Below are 15544 nucleotides of genomic sequence, written 5' to 3'. Positions count from 1 at the left end.
GCAAATTATGTATCGTAATAAGGATAAAATTGTATTTAATCTTTCCCTCTTCCAAACAAACAAACAAACAAAAAAAACTTAACAGAAGACAGTACTAAGGATAAAACCAATATCACTTTCTACTTCATGCTGCCTGCTCCTTTGTTCCGTGTTCCACGGCTGTTTAAACTGTACATTAAATGGTAAAGCATTAGAAAGTAAAGAGTTTGAAGCAAGTTTTGATTTAGCTTGAGCTGTAATTTAAAAGTTGTCATTCTGACAATTTATTTTAATACATTAAATTCCATTACAGCACAGTTCTGATGACAATTGTACTTCAGTGCAAAAGTCTGCTAATTATAAGGAAGTTAGACTTTGAGCATCATAAACAAAAACCACCAAAACACATCTATATATACACATACACACCTTTGCATCCAAAATGTTAAGCGTTGTTTCAATTTGTTGGATACGGAGAGATAGAGCTGACAACTTCTAGGAGAGAAAAAAAAAAATGAAGACATGAATCAAGCACTGTTCAATGCCCTTTTAAAATCCAAAACTGGTGATGGTAAATCAAGGAACATGTAGACAAACAAGAAATATACTTCTGTCCTCAGCCTATTGAAGATGAAAATAAGTGACATGGCAACCCTTGTTAGAACAAGAACGAAGTGTGCTAACTGTACACCATTAGACACTGCTTCATTTTATTCCTATATAGCATGTGTTGGCATTTAAAGTAATTTCACTACCTACAGCTCTTTCCCCATTAATAGCAATGCTGCCAACAGGCAGTAATAGGTATATATAGAGAGTCTACATGCAAATGAGAACAATAGTTAATGAATCTTACTCAGGGTATTGGGGTAATGAAGTAGGCATACTGTATCCTCGAAGTTGCTTGCTTCAAAGAACTTATATCAAAAATGTGAAAGATAAAAGGTGAGACGCATATATAAGTAACTGACATACGAGGAGGGACTAGAGGAGAAAAGAGAAATCAGAAAGAATACAGGGAAGTGAATGGGAGTCATTTACAGTCAAAACCGTTGGTAAGCCAGAACAAACTAAAACCTTACCATGGTCCAGTTCCATCTCACAAGCAATTTTTATATAAAGTTCTTTTAAAATGTCACCTATATATTTTTTTAAAATTAATCCACAAGAACCGTTACTTCTTTATCTAACCATTGCCATATCTAGCCAGACCATAGTAACGTCGGGTAGCAGATATCTAGCCTTCTGGCATGCTAGTAAGATTCTGCTCAGCTCATAAGCAGAACTTTAAAACCTCAAAAAATGGCAATCCTTGCCAACACTTTAGAGAAATAAAGAGGGGCAGAGTGTGACAAAAATTAGTCTCAACTTGTTTACAGATGAGTCTTTGCTCTTTACAATAAATTAATCTGCTGTTTATTTAGAAAAAACAAGCCACAATCATGTGATGGGGGTACATACAAAGGTAGCTACATAATATTACACGTCTTGTTTAATTTGACAAAAGCCAGGAAATTCAAATTAAGGACAGTGTCAGACTCAACTCTGAATTTCCTGGCTTTTGTCAATTTAAGTCGGGGCCTTTACATTTAATATAGTTTTTGTACTACTTAAAAAAATTAATTTATATTTCACAAAATACATATTTACCCACGGTTTAAAATATGTAGTTTGCACATGAGACTTAACAGGTTTTGTGTGTGCTGATTAAATATATAGTTCTGTTTTGGAAAGTGTGTATTTAATAGGCATCCTAAAGGAGATATTGAGGTCCTATGGCTTCACAGAAATCTCCTAGATTTTGGAGTACTGACAAAATTTCTATTGACGTAGTCAAGCTGCCACAAATACCAAGAGCTTCCTCTGCTAAAAATCCAGAATTATGTTTAGTTTCTCCTCAACTCTTTATGCTGGCACAGTAGCCAAATATTACATATAAGAGTCATGCGGAGATTCAAGACAGCATTAATAGATAACAGAATCTTTCATATCTGTATTGTCAAATCCAATTTGACTAAATTGTTGCCACTGGATAAGACTGTTTGGTACTCTAAAGCAAGCTAAAGGACAATCACAAAAAAGCTACTACTGACACCCTTAGCAAAAATGATGAGGCAAGAAAGCACATTGAGACTGAACTAACATCTCATCTTTAGAAGAAGCCCTTTCAGAAGGAAGACAGCTTGCATGGTGCTGCCTGTGGCTAACCAGAAAACTTTCTTGTGCTGTCAATATGGAACATTTTCATAGGCATTAAGTTCACCTTGAAAACCTGTCACTGTCGGCTGATTTTAGCAATTTGAAAGAAAAGAAACTAAAAACTGGCCCACATTATGCACTAACTACATGTCCATTTTTTTAAAATCAAAGTAATTTTAAAGCTATAGAACAAAAACGCATCTTAAATCATTACCTTCTTTAAAAAATGGAGTCAGAAGGAGCGAGAAAGAGAAGCAAGTCAAAAGTTGGATAGTTTGGTGATTCTGGATAGTTACATTATCCAGCTATGAGGTAGGATCAGATTTATGAAACGGACCTAGTGCCCCTGCTTCAAATAAGCCACAGCAAATTTTTAATGGCTGAGCCATGCTGAAGTAGGTAATGCTGAAACGCCATCATCTTCCTCCTTACTCCCAGTTTCTTAGTAATGTACTATGTGTACGTCTAATGTAGGAGCTGGATTTTATAATGTCCCATGAGAATTAATGTATGATTTCATTTCATCCTGTCAGCCCCCCTTTTTGAATAGCACAAAGGAATGACAGACCAGAACAATCCATATGACTGATTATGGTCACCCTTTTGTTTTAGGGTAATTTATAATGTCTGCTATGGTTTCCTATATGTATTACAAATTAGGCACTCTAGTTAAATATACATTTCTTTGTTTTAAGGTTTTAGTAAGTAAGAGACAGGATCTTGTATTGTATCTATGTTAAGGAGATTAGAGGAATGTTGAGGACCTGAAGCCCCAATGTGAATTGTTTTACTTACAAGATTTAGCAAGGCTTGATTTACAATGTATTCTGCTGAATATACAATACTGCTGTCTGTATACCTTTGAAGGTTTCTGTAACAGATTGTTTGTGTGAATGAGGAATGCATGCATCAGGAAAAGATAAGGTATGAAAGCCATCACAAATGTCCAGATGGTCAAGAAAAAGTGAGAGACTTGGAAAGACCAGGAGACAATCAGAAAACATCCATTGTATCCGATGCTAAACATGTCAGCAGCATGGACGACCTCAGAGGTGAGGCAGGCACCCCCGAAGGCGAGACAACAAATGGAAGATAACAATGGGAAGCCTGACAATAACCATCAAATGATAACACCACTTAAAGTCTAATGATTACAGGATGACATTGCAAAATGCATGGACTCAAATGGGAATGTACAACTATAAAACTGGGGTGTTTTGCCATGGAACTCTGGGTTCAGTCCTGCAAAGCTTCAGAGCATCAGATCGTGACCGACAAGAGCCCAGCTCCTCACTCGTGCTCAATGTAACTGGCCATTAGATTGACTCAGGCTACAACAGACTGGTAACTATAAACATCAACTGGCAGGCAGGCAGGCAGGCGTGTGTGTCTAAAAAGCATATGCTAACTCTTGTATTTTCAATAAATGCAGTGTTTTTGCCTTCTCCTATAAAAGATCCCGTGTGCTTTGTATAGCATAACACTAATCCTGCACTATCCTCAGACTCCCAGTACCTGGAAGACCAAAAAAAAAACAAAACAAAAACCAAACCCGCAGTAAAGCATATAATGACACCAAAAAACCTAATCTGACATTTTTATTAGACTTTTGATTGAGGTTAAATGGACTGAGATATTTATTTCACAACTCCGCACGATCACCACCACTAATGTTTAACAGGTACTTCTGTTGGCAGAAACTGCCAACAGAAAAAGGAACTGAATGGGCACGGAGAATGAAGTACCCTCTCAACCTGTGCTGGTCTCTCTATTTCATGGTTGAAACACATTGATAAGGTAGGAGATTTTGCACGCATTTGTATCATACCCGCTTTGTGGAAGACAACAGTCTCTAAGACTATCAAATCATGTAAAATGTCCAAACTTCAAGACTTAATAAAAATGGGCTATTGGCTTAGTAAAATTAGAGGTTTCTCATACACATGTGAAGAAATCTGCACTAGTCCACTTACTCAGCCTAAACCTTAAGGGGGCAGTGGACTAATTCTTTCAAAACCAACTAATATGCATGGTCAACTGGCACTGAAAAATGCAAAAAAACCGAGCAATACTATACTAGTATATGTTTATCCATGTGAAGACTGATGCAAAGTGATGCAATATGAACATACCTCTTCACAAACAGTAGAAAAGCGGTTAAGGAACTGCACTGTGTGAACCACAAACTGGTTTAGAAATGCCACAGTTCTTTTCTGCTGAATAGCTGGAACCTGTAACAAGATGAAATTCAATGAAGACAAGTGCAAAGTACTTCACTTTGTAAAGAAAAATTAAATGCAAAACTACAAAGTGGGAAATAACTGGGTAGGTGGTAGTACTGCTGAAAGATGTGCAGGTTATAGTGGATCGCAAACTGTATAAGTCAACATGCAGCCATGAAAAAGCTAACAACATTAACAGGAGTGTTGTATGGAAGGGTACGTCTATACTTACCTCCGGGTTTGGCGGTAAGCAATCGATCTTCTGGGATCGATTTATCGTGTCTTGTCTAGACGCAATAAATCGATCCCGGAAGTGCTCGCCATCGACACTGGTACTCCTGCTCCGTGAGAGGAGTACGGGGAGTCGACGGGGGAGCCTGCCTGCCATGTGTGGACCCGCAGTAAGTACCTTGTAGTTCGAACTAAGATACTTTGACTTCAGCTATGTTATTCACGTAGCTGAAATTGCATATCTTAGTTCGAACTGGGGGGTTAGTGTGGACCAGCCCGAAGACACAGGAGGTATGTGTCCCACTCTACTTGGCACTGGGAACACACACTCAACTTGAGTACTGTGTCCAATTATGGGTATCACGCTTTAGGGGATGTGGACAAATTGGAGAGAGTCCAGAGGAGAGGACCAAAAGTGATAAAAGGTTTAGAAAACCTGACCTATGAGGAAAGATTAAAAAAATGGGACATGTTGAGTCTTGAGAAAAGAAGAGCAAGGGGGGACCTGATAACATATTTGAAGACTGTTAAGGGCTGTTATAAACAGAACTGATCAATTGCTCGCTGTCACTGAAGACAGGACAAAAAGTCATGGGCTTAATCTGCAGCAAGGAAGATTTAGATTAGGGCTTCTCAAACTGTGGGTCAGGACCCCAAAGTGGGCCAAGGCTGGTGTTAGACTTGCTGGGACCTAGAGGCGAGGCTGAATCCGAAGCCCCACCGCCCGGGGCTTCAGCCGAAGCCCGAGCCCCACCATCACCCCCACCAACCCCTGGGAAGGAGGCTAAGGAAGGGGGCTAAGCCCAGGGCAGAAGCTCTTGGGCTTCACCTTTGCCCGCCCCCTGACACCCCGCCTGGGCTCAGGCTTCAGTCCCACTCCCTGGGATCATACAGTAATTTTTGTTGTCAGAAGGGAGTCATGCTGAAATGAAGTTTGAGAACTACTAGATTAGACATTAGGAAAAACTTTCTAACTATAAGGGTAGTTAAAGTAAGAAACAGGCTTCCAAGGGAGGTTGTGGAATCCCCATCATAACAGGTTTTTAAAAACAAGTTAGACAAACACTTGTCAGGGATGGTCTAGGTTTACTTGATCCTGTTTCAGTGCAGGGCACTAGACTTGAGGACTTTGAAGTCCCTTCCAGCCCTACATTTCTATGATTCCACACTCAACAGATCAGCCAATATTCTCATAACTCTTAGCATTAGAGAAAGCAAAGTGTTTAGATTTGAGATGGTATCCAGCATTAGCTTTAGCTCCAATAGCATGACATGGCAACCATTATGGTCTTGTTATACACTAACTAGAGGCGGGAAAAGAGGTATGAAGATAATTGGAATGGTGTGATTTTAATAGCCTGTATTTCACAAACAGAGCAAGAAATGAATGCTATGTACATCACTAGAAACACATTCCCAGCTTCTGAATGGGGTTGTATAGAATCTACTTTATAGCCCTGATGACTCAACACATAAGATTTTTTGAATGGCCACTGATTTCTCACCCATGTGTTCTCTTGGGTCCAGGACCCAAAATAGAAAGCCTTAAGATATTGTAACCCTGTGGACAGTATTTCTATAGTGAGATAAGCTGCCTCACCTGTATGTGACTCAGCAGCTGGGCTTAAATTGCCCTTAAAAAAAAATTGAGTATTTGTAATGGAATAGTTTTGTCATAAACAAATGAAAAGGTTTACAAAGTGTGTTTAGCCACATTATTAATGGTCATTATCTTTCACAAGAACAAGAATCTTTTTCTTTTTAGATACCACACAGAAATACATTGGGTACCAAAGTGAAGAAGCAGAGAGAACAGAAATGGCCTAATACTGTTAGTTGGGGAGGAACTGCTTCAGCTCACTGATTTTAGCTGGGAATGAGCACAAAGGAATGACACAGGACACTGTGAAGTTGTGCTCCCCAAATAGTTTGCTACTATAGTTATTTGCCACAGAGTTTAATGACCAAAATGCAAACCAATACAGGAGATTTCCATCAGGAAATACATAGTTTGAGGTCAATATTACTTCACTGGCATGGCACACTACATACCTGCTGAAGTATAATATGCAGAAGAGTCATGCCTGCATCCTGCACAGAAGTGCAACCACAATTCCCTAACGTTTCCCCCGTGTAAGGATTTCAAAGACTTTCACCTCACATACATCTCAGAGCGGGGGGGGGGGGGAAGGAGTCAGAGAGAAAACACCAGCGACTCGCTCGAGGTGACTCTCGGGCGCCTGCTTTACAATTGAGGCTCAGCTCCCCCCTCCCGCAAGGGAACCCCCCCCCCCCCCCGGAGCGGGGAGTGAGAGAAGAGAATCACCATCGATCCGTCAAACTCAGCCCCTCCCGCGGAGCGCTCTGCTGGTGGGCGGGGTAGGGGGCTCCCTAGCGAGGATCACACGCGAGGCAGAGGGGAGCAGGCCCCAGGGGAAGGGGCTCCCCCAACTCCCAGCCCCCGCGCCGGGGAAGCTGAGGTGAAGGCAGCAACTGCCCCCCATACAGGGGAGGGGGGAGGCCATACCTTGGTCAGGTCGATGCCAGAGCCCACGAGGGGCAACCCATCCTCATCCATCCCCAGCGGCCAGAGTCAGCGGTCCGCGGGGGAAACGGCTGAACGAAACCACCACTTCCCCCCACCAGACCCCAGCCCGGAAGTCTCCGGCATTCCGTACCGAGGTTGACCTCTACCCCCGGATACAAAACTCGCTCTGCAGGGCACGCCCGGACGCCCCTAGAGTGGGGACCGATGCTCCGGCGCATGCGCATAGGGAAGTGGAGAACGCGGAAGAACCTCGGTCGCCCCACTGCATCATGGGAGTTGTAGTTCGACGGGGCCCTGGCGAGGCGGGAGCGGCTGTTCCAAGGATCTGACGCTAGGATGGGCTTCTCTCTCCGTGCTCGGCCAGTGTCTAGAGGCGACGGGCTCGGCTGCGAGTGCATGCCCCCCCCACCCTCTCTGGCCTTCGCCTGGGCCGCTCCCACGCCCTCGCCTGCCTGCAGATGTTGTGGGTAACGGGGGATCTGTGAGCCCAGGGGACCCACTGTCACCCCTTCCAATTTTATTCCAGTTCCATTTTGTAGCAAAACGAGCCTTCTCCAACACCACCAGACTAGCTGTCACAGGGGGTGATAACCTAGGGTGACCAGGTGTCCGGTTTTTGACCCGAACACCCGGTCGAAAAGGGATCCTGGCGCTTCCGGTCAGCATCACCGACTGGGCCGTTAAAAGTCCAGTCGGCAGTGCTGTGGCACTAAGGCAGGCGAATCCCTACCTGTCCTGGCTCCATGCTGTGCCCTGGAAGTGGCCAGCAGGTCTAGGTAGCTAGTGGCCTGGGGACGAGGGGCGCACAGGACTCCATGCGCTGCCCCTGCCCTAAGCACCATCTGATTGTTAACTGCAAGGGAAAAGCGTCATACTATAGCTACCAAGATGCTCACCAATGACTTTGCCCGATCTGCTCACAAGCGTGCATGTCACCGTTTGGACTTCGGAGTCACTCCAGAATCCACAAAAAGAGAGAGCATGAAAACGTCATTGTCAAACCAATGGACTACACACACACTTTTCAAGACACATACTGGGTTTCTTCAGCATTTCTTCGAAATCTTGGACTGATAACAAATATATGACACCTCCACAACCGAGCAAGGCCATTCTGATGCTTATTATTAATTATCCTGACTGAATAATAACTTTTTAAAAACCACAACAACATTAACTTTCAGAGCATAAACCAAATAAATAAAATCCCACAGTCCTTCACAGAGCTATAACTCCAGCTACTTAACTACCACACAAGTACAAGGGACTGAGTTATTCTGCACAGTAGGCTTTTGTAAGTGAAGTGGGGTGGGGGAAAGGTTGCTGACCGCTGTTGTAGACTATTGATTAATTTTTCCCCCCATAGAGCTTCTAAATAACTGGAGCAAAGAGGGTTCTGTGACTTTGTGCAGTCTATACGGTTTTATAAAAATATGATAATTAGTGAATATAATGTAACTTGGATATGCTTCATGCAAAAGGTCTCTTGTAAGGTATCATTACAAAGCTTATAATCTACTGAGTGTGGTCATCCTATTTGTATAAATGTACCACTCTTGTATCTGAAGCTAGAAATATGAAATATAACTCTGAGGGCCTATTGTAATTATGCAAAGTGTGGGCCATTAATGGTGGCTTGTAATCTTGATGAAGCCCATTAACCAGGAGCATTGTCTGCAGATGGCTGTGTTTTACCTGTGAGTCTTCCTGTATGTGTGTGTGCTGGCAAGTGGGTAATGAAGTCGTGCAGTGACATGTAATCATGTCACCTGAACTGGAATCCATCTTTAACCTGGTGCTTTTCCAGTATGTGTGGGGGGGGGAGGGAGGGAAGAAGGGGGGAAACCCAGAGGGACAAAGAGTTCCCGCCTTATGCAAAAGATATATAAAGGGGTGGAACAGAACAAAGGGGAGGAGAGAGGAGCCATCATGAAGAATCCCCTAGCCACCACCTGAGCTGAAACAAGAGCTGTACAAGGGGAAAGAATTGTGCCCAGGCCTGGAAGGTGTCCAGTCTGAGGAAAAAACTAAGTAAAGCATCTCTGAGGGTGAGATTATCTGTATTCAGTTTGATTAGACACAGATTTGCGCATTTTATTTTATTTTGCTTGGTGACTTACTTTGTTCTGTCTGTTACTACTTGGAACCACTTAAATCCTACTTTTTGTATTTAATAAAATCACTTTTTACTTATTAATTAACTCAGAGTATGTATTAATACCTGGGGAAGCAAACAACTGTGCATCTCTCTCTATCAGTGTTATAGAGGGCGAACAATTTATGAGTTTACCCTGCGTAAGCTTTATACAGGGTAAAACGGATTCATTTGGGTTTAGACCCCATTAGGAGTTGGGCATCTGAGTGCTAAAGACAAGCACACTTCTGTGAGCTGTTTTCAGGTAAACCTGCAGCTTTGGGGCAAGTGATTCAGACCCTGGGTGTGTGTTGGAGCAGACGGGAGGGTCTGGCTCACCAAGACAGGGTGCTGGGGTCCTGAGCTGGCTGGGAAAGCAGGGGCAGAAGTAGTCTTGGCACATCAGGTGGCAGCTCCCAAGGGGGTTTCTGTGATCCAACCCGTCACAGGTTCAGGTTAGGTTCTGAAAAGCAGTGACTTTGTAAAGGATTTAGATACCCAGCTGAACATGAGCTCCTAGTGTGACGCTGTGGCTAACATAATCCTTTGATATTTGAACAAGGAAGTATTGAGTAGAAGTAGAGAAGAGGCATTACCCCTATGTATGGCATTGGTGAGACCATTACTGGAAAATTCCATCTAATTTTGATGACTACATAAGGATATTGAAAAATTGAAAAGGGTTCAGAAAAGAGCAATAAGAATGATTTGAAGTCTGGAAAACCTGCCTTACAATAAGAGACTTAAGAAGCTCAATCTGTTTAGTTTATCCAAAAGATGGCTAAGGATTGACTTAATCTTGGTGAACCAGTACCTACCTGGGTAAGAGATTTATGATAGTGGATGGCTTTTTAATCTAGCAAAATCACACTGAGATCCAATGGAAGCTAAAGATAGACAAATTCAAATGAAATAAGGAACAACACCATTAAACAGTGACACTAACTAACCCTTGGAACAATTTACCTAAGAATGCAGTAGATATTCCATCACTTGATGTCTTTAAATTAGGATTGGATGTCTCTGAGGGAGATCACAAGGTGCCCAAAATTTTAATACAATCTAAAGCAAAGAAAATCTCACTCTCCCACTTCTTATACTCTCTTGCCCTCTAACACCAAGTATTCTCTGTCAATCTGTCGAAATCTGCACATAAATAAATTATATAGGCTTATTATGGTTATCATTGGTACATTTTTACTCTTACTTTTATAGTAAATATAAGGAGGTCACAACGATGTTTAACATCAAATAAGGGATTGACACCCTGAAAGGCTTGAGAAACATTGATGTAGCTCAAGCAGAAGTTATGGGTTTCATGCAGAAATTTCGGGGTGAAATTCTATGGCCTCTTTTATACAGGAGGTCAGACTAGATTATCATAATGACCCATTCTGGCCTCAAAAATCTATGAATTTGTGCTGTTGAATTCCTGGTGAGAAATCTTGGAAAAATAAAATTCTCCAGTCCTGATATTTAATTATGTCCATTTTCCAATCAGTCCACAGCACTGTCTATATTAGTCTTTGAGGTTGCAGAAGTGAACCGTTACATCTCTCATATTCTGGGAACTGTCCTGCCAAGGACGAAGTATGTGATTAGCTTGTTTTAATTTTATTTTTTCCAAATAAATTTAAATTTTCAGGGTTCTACATTTCATCAGGCTAAATTAGGCCTTTGTCTTCCATATCTTTTAGTTGTGGGATAAGGCATTTTTTTTCTCTATTGCTTAAATCTTTGAATTGGTCCTGTAATTTCATCACAGTCTATTCCAGTTGTATAGTGCTGTGGGCACTGATCCAGGTCTTAACTTATGTGCCAGATAGTTGCTTTCTAACTTACTGGATAGATCAAGATTCCCCTTCCCCCATTTTTTGAATTACACCTCATTTAATTTTCTAAGCTAGAAAAATTGGTATCTAAAATCGCTGAAATTAGCAGATATCATCCATCAGACTTTATACCAGCATGGCACAAAGAGCTGTGTGTCCTTCATATTTTCTTCTTCAACTTCTACAATGATCTGCTATTAATTTTTTCCCCTTCACTTTTCACATTCACTTCACTAACTCCAGGCCAGAAATTCTGCAGAGACATTCTAAGAAATATTATCTGCCCAGTTTTTACAAACAGGAAGAATGTATAGCTTATAAAATGAGGTTTAAATCAGGTCCAGTGGGTGATCTCTGAGCCCTCATGTCCTTCCTCAAACTGTGAAAAACATGACCTGTGCCCTCCCACTAATTTTTATTAGTAATGCTTACCCAGTGTATTTGTCCAATATACTATTATAACCTCAGTTTATTAATCAAATTCCTTAATTACCCAAGCATATATTCTGTCTGGCCCTGGAAACTTGTGTACTATACATTAAGTTTAAGATTGCCTGAATATACTAAACTAATTGTTTTGTGGTCACTGATTCCAAGCTTTCCTACCCCTTTTATAGCTATTAGCAAGAGAGAGGGGGAGAGAGAGACAAAAGCAAAGACAAAATATGTCTTTCAGATGAGGTTTGAAAAGATGTGGAGCATCAGTAGAATGGAGAAATAAAGCAAGAGGCTAAAGGGAATAAAGTTTTCAGATGACCAGTGGCAAGATAGCATTAAGCGGCAGAGAGAAGGCAGGTGCTAAGTGAAAAGATAAACTAAGAAAGCAAATAGAGTTATTTCAGTTTTATTTATTTTGGACCTCAGAGCCCCTCTTGCTTTCTTTGAACAGTTACACATCTCTTCTGAGCAATTATCATACATTTTTAGGGAGCCTCTACATTCTCCCTACCTTGGTCCATCCCATGTGAAATAGGAAAGGTTTCTGAGGTGAACATAATATCTATTTCAGAGTGGTAGCTATGTTAGTCTGTATCAGCAAAAAGAACGAGGAGTACTTGTGGCACCTTAGAGACTAACAAATTTACCAGCAACCACACACCACACAACAAAAACACGAACCCAGGAACCTATCCTTGCAATAAAGCCCGTTGCCAACTCTGTCCACATATCTATTCAAGGGACACCATCATTAGGGTGACCAGACAGCAAATGTGAAAAATCGGGACGGGGTGGGGGGTAATAGGAGCCTATATAAGAAAAAGACCCAAAAATCGGGACTGTCCCTATAAAATCGGGACATCTGGTCACCCTAACCATCATAGGACCTAATAATATCAGCCACACCATCAGAGGCTCGTTCACCTGCACATCTACCAATGTGATATATGCCATCATGTGCCAGCAATGCCCCTCTGCCATGTACATTGGCCAAACCGGACAGTCTCTACACAAAAGAATAATTGGACACAAATCAGACGTCAAGAATTATAACATTCAAAAACCAGTCGGAGAACACTTCAACCTCCCTGGTCACTCAATTACAGATCTCAAAGTCGCAATACTCCAACAAAAAACTTCAAAAACAGACTCCAGTGAGAAACTGCTGAATTGGAATTATTTGCAAACTGGACACCATTAAATTAGGCTTGAATAAAGACTGGGAGTGGATGGGTCATTACACAAACTAAAACTATTTTCCCATGCTAATTCCCCCCCCCCCCCCACTTGTTACTTACACCTTCTTGTCAACTGTTGGAAATGGGCCATCCTGATTATCACTACAGAAGTTTTTTTTCTCCTGCTGATAATAGCCCACTTTAATTGATTAATCTATTATAGTTGGTATGGCAACACCCATTTTTTCATGTTCTCTGTGTATATATATATTCCAACTGTATTTTCCACTGCATGCATCCGATGAAGTGGGTTTTAGCCCACAAAGCTTATGCCCAAATAAATTTGTTAATCTCTAAGGTGCCATAATATCTATTGTGGCTGAAAATGTTTGTGTGTTACATAGCAAATCTATGCCTCCCATTTTCATTACATAGACATCTGTGGTACATGGAATAGGAATACTGGTAAACTATAGCCTTAAAAGGCAGTTATACTCTTATAAAATGACTGTAAAAATGGCATTATGGAGTTCCCATGTATATTGTCTCAATAACTTCCATATCAAATGTGCTAAGTTTATAAGGAAAAAGTGGTTATTCCAAGTATTAATGATACAAACTCAGCTTGTGTTTCTTTCGTCATGCGTCTTCCCCAGTAACAGAGGTTTTGCAGGCCAAATTCTGCTTTCAGTTACACCTGTACAATCCAGTTGTGTGCAACCAAGTTTGAAAGTGTGTAATGGGTCCGTGGGCCTGTGCCATAACCCCCAGCAGTGGCTAGGGTTGCCAGGCTTCCGGTTTTCAATGGGAATTTCTGGTCGAAAAGGGACCCTGGCTGCTCCAGTCAGCACTGCTGACTGGGCCACTAAAAGTCTGGTTGGCAGCACAGCGAGGCTAAGGCAGGCTCCCTGCCTGCGCTGGCTCCTGGAGCTGCCAGCATGACCAGCTCCTAGGTGCAGGGGCTCCGTCCGCTGCCCCATCCCTGAGTGCCAGCTCCGCAGATCCCATTGGCTGAGAACTGTGGTCAATGGGAGGTGCGGGGGCAGCACCTGTGGATGTGGGCAGTACTCAGAGCCCCTGGCCTCTCTGCATCTGTATATATCCACTTCTGGCAGCTGCCTGAGGTAAGTGCCGCCCGGCCAGATCCTCACCCCGAACCCCTTCCCATACCCCAGCCCCTTTCCCCAGGTCAGAACCTCCTCCCACACCCAAACTCCCTCCTCCCCCCCAGCCCTCTGCCCCAGCCCTGAGCCCCCTCCTGCACCCCAAATTCCCTCTTAAAGCCTGCACCCCACAGCCCTTCCTGCACCCTAACTCCCTGCCCCAGCCCTGAGCCCCCTCCTGCACTCCAAACCCCTCATCCCTGGCCCCACCTCAGAGCTGCACCCCCAGTCAGAGCCCTCACTCCCTCCCATACCCCAACCCTCTTCCTGAACTCAGAGCCCCCTCCAGCATCCTGAACCCCTCACTTCTGCCCCCCCTGGAGCCTGCACCCCCAGCCAGAGTCCTCACTCCCTCCCGCACCCCACCCCTCTGCGCCAGCCTGGTGAGAGTGAATGAGGGTGGGGGAGAGCGAGTGACGGATGGAGGGGGAATGGAGTGAGCAGGGCCGCAGGGAAGGGGCAAGGCAAGGCAAGGGTGTTCGGTTTTGTGAGTTTAGAAAGTTGGCAACCCTAGCAGTGGCATGAGATTTGCGGAGGTTTAACTTTCCCCAGCCTCCATTACGTGCTGCCTATACTCTAGGTATTTCAAGTTGAATGGACACTTGGCAATTTCATACTTCTCTTTCCTGTGCCTCAGATCCCCAGCTGTATAATAGGTATAATGCCATTTCACTTCAGAAGGGGGTTGTGAAGATATATTGATTAATATTTGTGAAGCAGTCAGAAACTAAAGTGATGAACACTATAGGGCATATTAATAATTTTGTATTTAGGGCAGGCTTTGGATGGCATGTGTGTAATAAGGCCTGTGTCCACATATTGAATGTGGAGAAAAAAATAAATATTGAATATCTTCCCATTTACTGAATGTGGCAGGGGTCTCATGAAAGAAATAGGATGTGATTATGTAAATAAAGACTGTAACAAAATGCATATGCACAAGGAAGGCACACTGAAGTTGCACACATAGCCTGACTTCTGGCATTTTTGAACTTTTGAGTGCTTTATTTTGCAAACTTAATGTTCTTCTAACAAGGTATTATTTATGTGATCATGTGTATAAACTGTAATGCCAGGTTCATTCCAATTTTAACAGCTGGATTCCATAATATTTTATCCCTAGTGAAAGTATGAAAGGTAGTACAAGCTGTATAGTGAATATCCTCCTGAAATACATCTTCTGCGTTGTTCAGCACCATTGTGTTTGTGCAGAGGCCTTTGGCTGAATGCAGAAAAGTACCATATGTTGTTTTCCCTAGTGTTCAAAAAGAAATAGCTCATTCCTTTGTGTGCATGTTTGTTTATATTAGAGATAGGGAAAGAGTAGAGGTCATTGTTATTATAATTTCTAAGACCTGACAATTTCAAACGTAATGAAGCTCCCACCTGTTTATTCTTCTTCAAAAAGAATCCTTAAAGAATGCTTTTAGAGGCTGCTTTTTTCACAGAAGTATATTGGAAAAGTTGGTGGAGCTCTCTTTGGTAGAGATTGACTATCCTGGGGCTCTACTAAGCAAAGAGAGTAACATTATCTTGTACAAGATTCTGAAATGGGAATACCCTCCATTTACATTTTGAAAAAAATTGCAGGTTTACACTATATTCTTCATTAAACTTAGC

General features: G+C 42.4%; 1 protein-coding gene across 2 annotated transcripts in view; it reads right to left on the bottom strand.

Moving 5' to 3' along the window:
- WASHC3 (WASH complex subunit 3) overlaps positions 1-7429 on the bottom strand; it is a 32697-nt gene extending 25268 nt beyond the window's left edge. The window contains exons 1-3 of one of the 2 annotated variants that reach the window (XM_005303690.5): positions 7159-7429; positions 4311-4409; positions 409-474 (exon numbers count right to left, since the gene is read on the bottom strand). In XM_005303690.5, the coding sequence (XP_005303747.1) occupies positions 409-474; positions 4311-4409; positions 7159-7209 (216 nt within the window). In that variant the 5' untranslated portion in view covers positions 7210-7429. The remainder of the gene's footprint in view (positions 1-408; positions 475-4310; positions 4410-7158) is intronic. The other variant, XM_042851528.2, reaches the window with a different exon arrangement.
- Between the last annotated feature and the right edge of the window lie 8115 nt (positions 7430-15544).

Source organism: Chrysemys picta, chromosome 1 (assembly GCF_011386835.1).
Source record: "Chrysemys picta bellii isolate R12L10 chromosome 1, ASM1138683v2, whole genome shotgun sequence".
NCBI lineage: Eukaryota > Metazoa > Chordata > Testudines > Emydidae > Chrysemys > Chrysemys picta.
The sequence above is the reverse complement of the archived record's forward strand: the minus strand, read 5'-3'. Positions and strand labels throughout refer to the sequence as shown.